This window comes from Hylaeus anthracinus, unplaced genomic scaffold (assembly GCF_026225885.1).
Source record: "Hylaeus anthracinus isolate JK02 unplaced genomic scaffold, UHH_iyHylAnth1.0_haploid 12001, whole genome shotgun sequence".
Taxonomy (NCBI): domain Eukaryota; kingdom Metazoa; phylum Arthropoda; class Insecta; order Hymenoptera; family Colletidae; genus Hylaeus; species Hylaeus anthracinus.
Window position 1 is genome coordinate 22,047,527 of NW_026534348.1, and position 13,369 is coordinate 22,060,895.

General features: G+C 33.5%; 1 protein-coding gene across 4 annotated transcripts in view; it reads left to right on the forward strand.

Moving 5' to 3' along the window:
* Nucleotides 1-489: 489 nt before the first annotated feature.
* LOC128891221 (Bardet-Biedl syndrome 1 protein homolog) overlaps nt 490-13,369 on the forward strand; it is a 25,385-nt gene continuing 12,505 nt past the window's right edge. Inside the window, exons 1-5 of one of the 4 annotated variants that reach the window (XM_054150569.1) lie at nt 490-1,883; nt 6,274-6,448; nt 9,862-10,071; nt 10,581-10,876; nt 11,398-11,647. In XM_054150569.1, coding sequence (XP_054006544.1) covers nt 1,870-1,883; nt 6,274-6,448; nt 9,862-10,071; nt 10,581-10,876; nt 11,398-11,647 — 945 coding nt within the window. In that variant the 5' untranslated portion in view covers nt 490-1,869. Of the gene's footprint in view, nt 1,884-6,259; nt 6,449-9,861; nt 10,072-10,580; nt 10,877-11,397; nt 11,648-13,369 lie in introns of those variants that run through there. The other 3 variants (XM_054150571.1, XM_054150572.1, XM_054150570.1) reach the window with 3 other exon arrangements.

Here is a 13,369-nt window from a genome sequence, read left to right on the forward strand (position 1 = left end):
AAAAAAGAAATCCACTATTTGTAACGCACAATTTATCATATTGCAATATCAGTTTCAGTCCTCAGAATTTTCAAAAGTACACACAATGCGTGGCAGAAAGTTTTGTTGCAAGAAATTTAAATAATGATAAAATGAACAGAGATCATTTGTATTATTGTATTACAATAATATAGAAAAAGAAAGGTCAGACTTAGTCCTTTAATTTCACTAAAGTACCCATGACACATGATAGAAAGTCTTGTTGCATTTAAATGTTACTGATAAAGTAATTACATTTTTTCTTTAATAAGTTTCTTGCAATGAGACTTCCTGCAATATGTTCCACGTTCTTTTGAAACCTTAAAGGATTCAAATTGATCACCCATTTTCTATTATTTGAAATCATTCACTATACAAATTATCTTTGTAAAAAGAAGTGATATCCCCATAAAAAACTTCAAAAAAGTAAAAAAATTATGCCAAATACATGAAAAAGTGGAGGAGTTAAAGAGTAATCATAGAAAAATAGAAGAATCCCCTAAAAAAATTCAAGAAAGTAGAAAAAGATGTGAAATCGAAATGAGCAGCCAGTACATAAAGATCCTTTCCAGTAAAGTGCAAGGTGACACTGTGTAACATAATATCAAATTCGGTGCTTTCCAACTATTCGCAGCTAAAATGCTGTGTTTAACAGTGCAGATGTTCAGACTCTAATGGCAACTCATGTAAACTGACTGCTCCGCACTTTGGCGGTGAAATGAAGTAGCTAAATAGTGTATCAACCACAAACTGAGACCGTTTAGACATTTGCCTAGATGTCCGTGGTCTGGAAGTCAAATGCTTGGCGTGGACAGGCAAAGCATTCTCAGATCATCAATAACTACTAATACTTTCTCTCTCGCAGACTTTCACATAATTTGTCAATTTAAGACTCTGACTATATTATGAGTACTCTTTCATTGTATTGGGTTTTAAAATATTTCTAAGGTCATTCATCGATGCCAATACCTTTACTCTCGCAAGCTTTCAGATAATTTGTTAGTTTAAAACTCTGACAATATGAGTACACTTTCATTATTTTGTGTTTTAAAATAATTCTTATTCATCAACACCTTGACCTTGCCTGGCCACGCCAAGCATTTGACTTCCAGACCACGGACATCTAGGCAAATGTCTAAACGGTCTCAGTTTGTGGTTGATACACTATTTAGCTACTTCATTTCACCGCCAAAGTGCGGAGCAGTCAGTTTACATGAGTTGCCATTAGAGTCTGAACATCTGCACTGTTAAACACAGCATTTTAGCTGCGAATAGTTGGAAAGCACCGAATTTGATATTATGTTACACAGTGTCACCTTGCACTTTACTGGAAAGGATCTTTATGTACTGGCTGCTCATTTCGATTTCACATCTTTTTCTACTTTCTTGAATATTTTTAGGGGGATCTTCTATTTTTCTATGATTACTCTTTAACTCCTCCACTTTTTCATGTATTCTATTTACCTTGGCGCACAGTTGCGCGCGATCATTGATATTCACACATACACAGGTCTATGCGTGCGAACATTTCTATGGATACAACTGTCCACAACAAAGCTCGAGGGGTTGATACTGTTGCATCGCTCGACGAAGTTTTCAAATAGATCTTCCGATATGATTGATGTTTGTCACGACGGGAAATCGCAATTTGTTCAGTGTGTTACCGATTGTATTCTGAGGAGGAATATTTTTAAGAGACTGGACGTGATAGTAACAATATGACGATCCGTCGCGTTGCACTACCGCACAGTGCATTTACGTATACATAGAGTCTTTAAACGAGGGAACCGATTATGTGTTCTATTATGAATGAAAATATGTTCACCTGAGTATTAAGAGGAAACTTCAAGCATGCACGGGTTACGGTGAGAAACAATAAAGTTCTATTTATTTTCCGAATTAGTAGCATATCCTTACCTTTGTTAAGCTCATGACATAGTTTAGGGGGAAAAAATCTGACATATGTAGTTCATTATCGTGAATAATTCTACCTTACTAACAATTTTAAATACTATGAGAAATAAAACACAGAATCAAATATGAATAAGAAACAAAGTAAATAGAAGAAGTACGTGTTTGGTTATTAGAAATGTGTAATTTTATTTATTGCAGAGAACTATAACACTAGTTTACAAAATAAAAAAAAATGTACATTCAATGCCACAATTTTTTTCTTATGTATTTTGCCCTACTAAACTCGAAAATCGCAAGAAAAAATTTGTCAGTGGATAGGTTCTTTTTATATGAATTTTTGAATTTTTTTTCGATTTTTGTCTGACATACGTTCACATGATAGACCATATCTCGAGTCAGAAACGTCCGATTGGATCGCACAAGACGCCATTTTAAAGGTAATCGATTTTCCAACAATTGCTTTTCACATTATTTTCCAATCGGTTCAATAGTTTGTGTTTTGAGCCAATATATATGAGAAACATTGATTTTTTCGGATAAAATAAAACACGAATATTTCTTCCATCGCCATAGAAAAATAGAAATTGTCAAATTATGTCCAGTTTCTTATTGTTTACGTATAGATCGCACTTTTACGAAGAAAACAAGCTTTTGTTGAAGAAAATCTATGGATAAATACCGGATCTATGAATAATATCCTTGATAGCGCTGCTCAATAGTTTTTATATCTTGGTGAAACCTTTCGCCGTGTTCGTCACTTACATTGCCAAGATTCTCCAGGAAAAAATCCAAGTGAGAATGTAAAAAATGAATTTTGAACGACATATGTACGCCTGTTGAAATTAAAATTGTAATTAAATGTACAAATTTTTCCATTTTGTCAAATAAAATAGAGTAACAATATATATTCCATACCCAATTTTGCATAATTTATTAGCAAATCTTCAACAACTTCCTTATAATTCATACTCTGCCGAGGCAGAAGCCCTAAACTATTGAGCAGCGCTATCAAGGATAATGGGATGAAAGAATGTTGGGAGACTACATTTGGTTCCTCATCAGAGAAACGAACCCAACAAATAACAGAAGACAAAGTAAAGGCCGAAATTATTTCGAATTGAAATTAATTAAATAAATGTTTCCTATATAAATAGGAAAACAATACAAAAACAGAGTAAAAGTGAAATTTTTGTAATGTTACTCAATTGTTCCTAACTCCGGTATTTATCCATAGATTTTCTTCAACAAAAGCTTGTTTTCTTCGTAAAAGTGCGATCTATACGTAAACCATAAGAAACTGGACATAATTTGACAATTTCTATTTTTCCATGGCGATGGAAGAAATATTCGTGTTTTATTTTATCCGAAAAAATCAATGTTTCTCATATATATTGGCTCAAAACACTTAAACTATTGAACCGATTGGAAAATAATGTGAAAAGCAATGGATGGAAATTCGATTATCTTTAAAATGGCGTCTTGCGCGACTCAATCGGACGTTTCTGACTTGAGATATGGCTTATCATGTGAACGTATGTCAAAAAAAAATCGAAAAAAAATTCAAAAATTCATATAAAAAGAACCTATCCACTGAAAAATTTTTTCTTGCGATTTTTCTTGCGTGGCATTGAATGTACATTTTGGCTGTAAACTAGTGTAATTAACGTTTCAGCTACGTGCTATTCTTCAAGGAAATAAAATCATAATATCGATACCACAAATGATGCTAAAATATGTATTATGGAATAGAAAAACAACATTGTTCCTGAAAAAAGAAATTAAAATAATAAAAGTAGTGATTCATGTGATAATAAAAAGGAGAACTCTCCTTATTAACAATTCTTCTCAGTGCTGGATTTCAGGAGGAATGATACAAAGTGATCAAAAAATGGTGTTGAGAAATTTACAAGCATAAATACTATTCATGCAATGTATTGAAAAATGTACTAAACTTGACAGAGGTCATTTTCAATATCTTCTGAAATAATATAGATACATATTTATACCGAGTCACGTGGAATTTTATACAGTTCTATTTCTCCAAAATAAACGCTATTTTCGTTATTTAAGGTCATACGAAGGTCACCTTAGCATGTGTTCTTGAATTTGTTATTTTACGAGCTATATCATTGCGCTAAGAACTAGTATATTATCTGAAGTAAAATCCATATATTAACGATCTTGAAAGGAATTTCTTTTCTATTTTTATACTTGTAAATTCTGTGATATCACTTATTGAATCAATCTGTTTACCGAAATAAAATAGTCAATTATTACGGTCGGAAGGCTACTTAGAACGGTCTGGAAAATTGGCGCGTATTTGAAAATTTTTTTTAGACAAACGAAAAATTATCTAGTAATTTCTGTAAAGATATTCAAAAGAACGTTTCTTAGTGTATGTGTTGCAATTTTTATACTTATAAATACCTTAAATTAACAAAGTTGCAGCGTTATTACCAATCATTTACATGAGTATTTCGCGGTGGCCACTCTACCTCAAAGCTGGGGTATCCGAAATTAAAAAGTCAAGCATTTTATAATAATATATTAAATTATATCTTATATAAGTGCTGTAGAGCCGCATTTTTGAAACAATAATTTTGCGCAACATAGCAACGAGTCAAACACATTTTAGTACTGACGGAACCATATTTTTCACGAGTAAAAAGAAACTACGTTAACAAAAATAAAAACTCTCCATAGCATTTAGATAATTTAATATGATGTATAAAATATATTCTTAACTGTAATGTGATCTAGAATATTTTTGATATTATAAAAATTACTATTTTTTTGAGGCTACCAAAAATATATATTTTGGGAGAAAATTGAAGACTTAAGTTCAAAGTGCCGGCCATATTGTACATTTTCTGTAATACTCCTCTCCCTTGTTTATGCTATAACCAATCTCGTAATAAATAGAACAAAATCAGCTTTCATTAGTTCGGACATACAGAGCAATAATATTTTGACCTCGTTTCGCTTGACGCGACGTAGAATATTGTTCGTAACTTTGAAACAAATTGAGCAAGATAATCGTAAATGTAACAGCAGGGCCGCCGTGACCTTTTGCGGGGCCTGGTTCAAAAATTTTGCGGGGCCTGAATTTACATTCAAATCCTACACTTAAATTTTACAACGAACAATTATTTATTTACAAATGCTATATATTTTTTATAAGATGAATATTAAATAATAATACTTTGATGATTTTTGTCACTCCTTTCAATTTAATCATCGCTACTAAAAAAATGTCTTGCATCTCAGCAAAAATTGCTTCCATTTGTTAATGGTATCATCAGTCTGTAAAAAGTTAATCAAAATTGGTGCCTTTTAATTGAGTAATTTTCGTAGACCGCGGGGCCTTTTAAAACGCGTGGCCGGGTTCCGGCGAACGTGCTGAACCTGCCTTGCGCCGGTCTTGTGTAACAGAATCTTATTGTACATACATGTATAAATAAACGTGATAAATTTCAAAAGTATACGCAGAGCTGGGTAAAATACGTATTTTAAATAGTAAATAGTAAATAAATATTTTATTTGTCATAAGAAATTTTTAAGATAATATTTCTAATAATATTTTATTTGAAAAACACTGGAAATATTTGTACCATCGTTCGGAATATTTTATTTTACTAAATTATACTGTAAAAAAAATATATATATATATATCGAATTGAGTAACTCCTCCTTTTTCGAAGTTGAATAAAAAATATATTTATTTTAGTAATCTAAAACGAACGAAGTACTTTTCCTCTGCATTATAAACATACATTCAATGTAGTTCTTCAATGAATACTTCTATTAAGAATCTTCATAAAATGAATGATGGAAAGAGATATTCTTCAATCGCAAGAAATCATAATATTTGCAAGAAATAGTTTCTCCATCTGTGTATCATACATACACAGTTTATTTTCAAATTAAGAACTATGGAAAGTATTCTATTTTATGCTTTATGTTATTAAAATGAAATATATTTTATTTGATGTGTTAGATTATCAAAATAAAATATTTATTTTCATGTTTTAACTATAGATTACCAAAATAAACTATTTTATTTTACGTTTTACATTATCAAAATAAAATGTTTTATTTGTTGAAATTTTATATCCCATTTGAAATACTATTTTATTTGAATTATGAAGAATCTATTATTTGAAATAGTATTTAAAATATTTATTCTACAAATATTACCCACCTCTGGGTATACGTGAATCTTAAATTAAGTAAATTTCGTTAATTTAAGATTTCTTTAAAAACAAAAATTGGTAAATGGTTAAGGAAATGATTTAAAAATAAAAATTCTAAAGTTTGGTACTATTTGATGCACTCCTTTAGAGCCGAACATAATATTGTTGGTCTCAGTACCAGTCGGTGGTTAGAGGCGCTTTGGGAACCAGGAGCCCGATTGTATACCTTACCAAACGCACTTGACATGCTAGATGTAACTGGCGATGGAGATGCTAGGCTCATCTGCGCCGATTTGGGAGCACAGGGTGCCAATTCGACAAAGGTACCAACACCTGATAGCTTGCAATTACTTAGAAAATTGTAAAAGTTCTTTTAATTTTAACGGTCCCTCATTTAACGTTTTACCCCTTTAAAACGTGTGTTTTTTCACTTTTAACTATTTTGGTCTTGAATACTCTTGATTAAAACAATCATGCCTACATTGCGGTTGTCGTTAAGAACAAAATTCTTTCTTACTTAATTATTTTATAAAATCTTTAAAATGCAAGTCATAATTTAACTTCAAAATTAGTGAATCTAAATATCTGAACCCAATAAATATAACAAAAACTATGTTAAACGCTGGTAATTATGTCTCAAGCAGGAGATCGAGAAGATTGATAAATGCATATATGTGTCAAGCACTTATAAAGCTAAACTACATTTCAAAGATAATAACACTGATTTGAATGTTTTATATTTTAAAAGTTGGTTGAAATATTAAAACCGCTTAAATAACGTATTAATTGCTTCAGTTTTCATTTATTTTTAGCAAACGATCAATTGTTTTGATATGAAATCTAAAAAGCACGATTTTGTTTAATTGTGAACTTTTTGGGAAATATTTGCTTTTAAGGTAGTTGTACCATGGATTTATTTAATGGAGGATTTTAACAAAACTTTGCGTGATTGTTCTTTGATTAAATACAAATCATTGAGCCTATTTCGATTTAAATTATCATCCCAGTTTTATGAAAAACGATATGAAAATTTTGGACTTCTTCACACTAACCCTTATGGAATATACAAATTTTCACGTGAATTTTTTCAATTTAAATCGAAATACGTATACTACACTACGTATACGTATTACACATAGTATACTACACTACGTATACGTATTACACGTAGTATACTACACTACGTATACGTATTACACATAGTATACTACACTACGTATACGTATTACACATAGTATACTACACTACGTATACGTATTACACATAGTATACTACACTACGTATACGTATAATACGTATACTACATATGTATACTATGTATATAAATCATTTAAAACCAAAATAATGATTATTGACCACACCGTTACTGAGATAAAACTCATTTGATAAATAAGACTAAGACTATCTTGAAACGTTTCACGATGAACAAAAAAATGCAAAAATCATAGAGAATCTTTTTTATTTAAACGATTTTTATGAGCAAAAATTAGTCATAACTAAAGTGGGCTTTCAATGTCATTTAAAATTTTTTTTCATTAAAAAATTAATATTTTATATCATGCTTTTAAATAATATAATTTCCTGATTTTTAGTTTGGATGAAAATGTACGCTTTAAATTGGAAGTCATTGTATTCACCTCATTTATAGAAGTTGATAAATTAAACAATTAAGATATTGTGAGAATCTGTGGATCACTCTGTAAATCACTTTCATTTTTTTCCTCTACAGTGGGTGTAGAAAGTATTCGTACACCGATCAATTTCCAAAAAACTGTGTAAAATTGTAATTTATTAACTTAATTTGTATAAACAATGACATTCTACATATTCTCGGAAATCTCTAGAATAGATAGATTATAAAAAAATAGCTATTTATCTATGTTGCGAAATTAACAAGAAAAAAACAATTAATCGATAGAAATATTGAAGCAATAAGTATTCGCACAACTGTTTAATGTTTAAAACTTCATTAAAAAAAAAGAAATGTACATTAATCTACGAGTATATAATACTTCCTTCGTGGGATTTCCTTTTGATTTTATAATTATTTTAACTCTTCTAAGCGTTAAATTAACTAAATTATTACTTATTCGAAGTGGGATATTCTTCAATTCCTCTATTAGAGCCATTTTTAAAAGTACTTTACCGAAAATTTGATGGTTTCTAATTCGTACGGAGCAATAAATTAATGTGTTTACGTTACAAACTCTACTGTAAATGGCTCGTCATAAGAATCGTACAAATACTTCTTGCTTCTATACTTTTACCCACTTTTCGCATTTTTTTTTGTTAATTTCATAAATTATATTAACTAGTAAATGTTGTTTGGACTATACCCAGATAGCACAGGGACGTCTTATGTACGTCCATAAGACGTCCGGTACTGGACGTTCGGGACGTCCTATGGACGTCCAGATAACGTCTAAACGTCCCCTGAACGTCCTGTGAACGTCCTGTGAACGTCCCTGGAACGTGCCAGTTACATCGCAGGACGTCCCTGCGGACGTCCGATGTGGACATTCCCAGAACGTTCTCTGTAAAATTGAGATTTAAAGAAAAATTAAATTTTAATTTTATATATTTTCTTTTATTTGTTGGTAGATTTTAGTTAACTGTATTTATTTTTTGTAACTGGATTCCATGAAAAACTACGACGAACAAATCTTTCAATTTTTATTTACCTCCGGCGGGATTCGAACTCACGATTTTCGAACTGCAACTGTAACCTGCTTTCTCACTTACCCATAAACGACTTTGCTAAACCGACTCATATTTTAGGCTCATATAGTGACTCGCATTAATATTCGGATACTTTTTAAAATACAATTCCTTCTTTTGAAATTGGTCTAAATGACTTGAACTTTTTTTTTGAAAAGTTGGAAGAATTAATTTACTAGATCATTCTGAATAGTTCCAAATATTACATACATGTCACATCTCATATGTACAAAAAATATTGTATTCCTAATATTGAAAAAACATTTTGTTTTACATGTGCAAACATATATTCTGTTGCGAATATCAGATAAATATGTGTTTTATCTACGGAAAAAAATATTCTGTTGCGAATATTAAATAATGATTGTATACCCAGATAGCACAGGAACAGGAACGTCTTATGTACGTCCATGGAACGTCCGGCGCTGGACATTCCCAGAACGTTTTCTGTACATTGTCTGTACGTCCATGGGACGTCCGGTGCTATCTGGGATAATAATATTAATTAATATTAATTTACAATTTTAAATAGTGTATTTTATATTTGGAAAAAAATATACTGTTCTACATATTGAATAAATATTATATTATAAATAATATTTAATGTAAATAATATTAATAAATAATATTTATTTTGTTTAAAAAAAAGTATTTTTCCCTAAACCTAGAAAGTTCAGAGCGGACATCCCTGGGACGTACAAAATTTAGGTCCTATGGACGTTCGTAGGACGTTCCGGGCGGACGTCCCTGGGACGTACAAAATTTACGTCCCATGAACGTCCTAAGGACGTCCGACAACGGATGTCGGACGTTTGGATGTAAACTGGACATAAAATGGACGTCCATGGTACGTCCGAAGCTATCTGGGTATCTACCTTAAAGACTTCCGAGAATATGTAAAATATCATTGATTATAAAAAAAGAAGTTAAGAAACTACAATTTCACACAAATGTTTTTTGGGAAATTGATCGGTGTACGAATACATTCTACACCCACTGTATATATTTTGAAAATCAGATACGAGTCTACAAAGGTGGTGATCAAATAACGGAACATAGTATGATGGATCTGCCTTGCGGAGTAGTTGGTTTTTACACGGAGAACGGAGAACCGCGATCGTCTGTACTAGCTGTGGGTGCCAGTTCTAGCGTCTATATCTTCAAAAATATGAGACCCTACTTTAAGTACTGTTTGCCAACCATTGACGTACATCCGAAGGAACGAGAGGTAATAATGTCGCGTTAAAAGACTGCCCCTAAAGAAAAGCCAAGTCTTATTCATTCAGGCACAATTCCTCTAGGTGCGAACAAGACAGATATGTATTTATTAGGTTGTCCCAAAAGTTTCTTTCGTTTTATTAATAATTAATTCCTACACAATATTTTATATTTTATGTTATATTACAAAATCGTCTGCAATTTATTTCGCTCCATTACTGTTACATACAAATAGTAAATTGTCTATTTATATAAACACTGCCACAGAAAATACGTGAATACAACTCACGAAAGAGACTTTTAGGACAACCTAATATAAAGTTTTTCTAAAAGGAGACTTAGAATTTTGTTTTTTAACGACTAAATATGCATGACAGAATAGTAGTTGTGGGGACTTAAACCTTTTGATTGGTATCATGGTATCATCCATGATACCATTCTATGCATCAATCTTCCAAACTGATAATTACTTTTTCGATTACAATCGATAATTTCATAATCATTAAATATTTTTCGCAGATCTGGCACAAAGCCAGTTCGGAGGAAGAGCTAAACGTGCTTACGCTAGCCGACGAACTAGATTTGCTCTTAAAAGAGCTTGGAGCGGCATTTATCTCGCCGCGAACGTTAAAATTCCTCTCCATGGATCCGAATTTGAGATTTAGTTTCGCGGAACAATACAAAACGCTTCCGCTTGTTAGGAGCAACGCTTTGTCCGCTATTTCTGTCATACGGAGAGATTCATGGACCGAACCAGCCAGTGGTTGTCTGGTGCTTGGCACGGAATCTGGAGAAGTTCTTGTTCTAGATTCTCGGTAACGATTCATTCATACAACATTGACATTAGAATGGTTCTTATTCCTTTACCTTGGAATTTATTGGTCTCACCTCTAACCCACCCACACTCACCAACAATGTCATTTTTATAATATAACATTTCTTAATTATAAACTGAGCTGATATTACTGATTCAACTAAATTAGTGATTTACAAATATTTGGAAAGTCTCTTCTATGCCAGGAACGTATAAACAAACATTTTTCTTATGTTTACTATCATTATTTTATTGATTTAATTTGTCGACCAAATCAGATATTTAAAAGTTCCAGCACTGGAATAAATAAATAAAATTTAGCATATTATGCATTCTAAATAATGCAATACAAATGCATACATTCTTTATGTCACAAAACCACTCATTCGACTAAAACTTAGGAATGAGAGCATTTATTTTTATTACATGATGAATGATATTTTTACAATGATACAAGAAGAGTATACATCTACCAGACTTTCTGTTAGTTGCATCGATTATATTTGTACGTTTCTGACGCAGGACGTTTTCTGTAATGGACAAACACTTGTTAGAATGGCCACCAGTTGCGTTCGCGTGTACAGGTCTGTGGACCGGAGATGGAAGGATATTGATAATCGGCAGGGATGGTAAAATAGGTGCGATAAGAAGAGGAAGTCCCGTGAAACTTTGGGAAAAGTTACCGTCACCGGCTGTGGCGATTTCAACCCTTAGCAACGACGGTGTCGCTGTAACTATCATGGATGGCACTCTGATTGGTCTCTCCAGAAAAGTACGCTTGAGGATTCCGATTTAGAGTGCGACTAATTGCAAATACTATTCAGAGATCGTAAATTATCATGGTATCACCAAACTAAGCAAAACAGGGGCCAAGGGGATTAGGTTGCTCGCTCCACCCAATGCATAATCCGTTTTCATATAAAATCACAGACGCGGTAAACTTAATTCTTTCGATCCTAGTGGGACATAACAGGGTGAGTCTGTAGAAAAAGGACACGTAAATATCTCCGTAACTTTTCGTTGTAGAAAAAAACTTCTTAGAACAAAGTTACACTGTTTGTAGGGCCACATGTAACGGTGCAAGGGAAAAAATTTTCAAGGTCATTTTTTTTAATGAGATTTCAAGGTCATCGATGTTTTCTAAATGGAATGACATATCTTCGTTAACGCAATGTTGAATTTAACGCCGACTTTAACGCTTCGATCATGAATCGAAATGATAGATACAGTGGGTGTAGTAAGTATTCGTACACTGGTCAATTAAAAAAAAAACTACGTTCAATTGTAATTTATTAACTTTGTAACAATACCAGAAAATCGGGATCAAAATTTCTCGACCATCGGTAGGCGCGCGGGGTCGGGCGAGCGGGGAACGTTCGTGAACGCTCGCGAACGCGCCCGCATAGTAACACGGCTTGTTGATTGACCGCGGTCTGTTAGCAACGATCAGGTATAAGAATCGCTCTCGCGGTAGCGGACGGGGCATTCTTTGCTGCACTCATAGGAGAGAACGAGGTAATTACCACGGTCGCCTAATGAGTAAGGAGAGTACGAAGTCTAGCTTTCGGACGCCTTTAGCAGCTCAGGAGAGAACGGCTGGAATTACCGCCGGTCGCCTGATTAACGGGAGAGTACGGGGGCTCTTCCTGGCCGCCCCGGGACGGAGAGAACGGCAGGATCTACCGCCGGTCGCCTTCCAGGGAGAGGACAGTGGAGTCACCCGGACGCCTGAGAGTGCTCAGGGAGCGTTTCTGCCCTTCCCCTCTGAGATGGAGAGAACGGTCGGATTTATCACCGGTCGCCTCTCGGAGGAAGGAGGGTGGGGATCGTTTTCTGATTATTCGAGAATCGGGAGAGAACGGCTGGATTTACCGCCGGTCGTCTGTAAAAGAGGAGAGTATGGAAGCTCTTGCCTGGCCGCCCTGGAACGGAGAGAACGGCTGGATTTACCGCCGGTCGACTTCCAGGGAATGGACGGTAGAGTCACCCGGACGTCTCGACGCGATATAATTTTCTGTTATCGTAAATTTCTGTTATTGTAAAATTGAGCCGAAAGCTTTGTTTTCCGAACAAACCTGTAATTCCTATTCCTCTCCCAGGAAAGCAATATGTACAATTGGTTAATAAATAAACCATTTCCTTTTTCCCTTAGAACTTGTTTCCAAATTCCTTCCTGCGAACCTACATCCCTTACAACTTCTTTTTTAAAAAGAATGACATTCTACATATTCTTAGAAATCTCTACAATAGATGCAGTATAAAAAAAATTCGTTATTTATATAAGTTACAAAATTAACAAGAAAAAACAATAAATTGTTATGTTTCCGTTCTAAATTTCCTTATTTGGAGTCGGGTGTGCGCACCCGGTATTCTTCGTGTAGGCATATTAATTCGAGACCAATGGGAAGCTACGGCGTAGTCCCTCGGAAATCTCGGAATCGTGCAATGTACACTAACGCGCAAAACTTAGCGGACAAATTTTTAAACGCTCAAA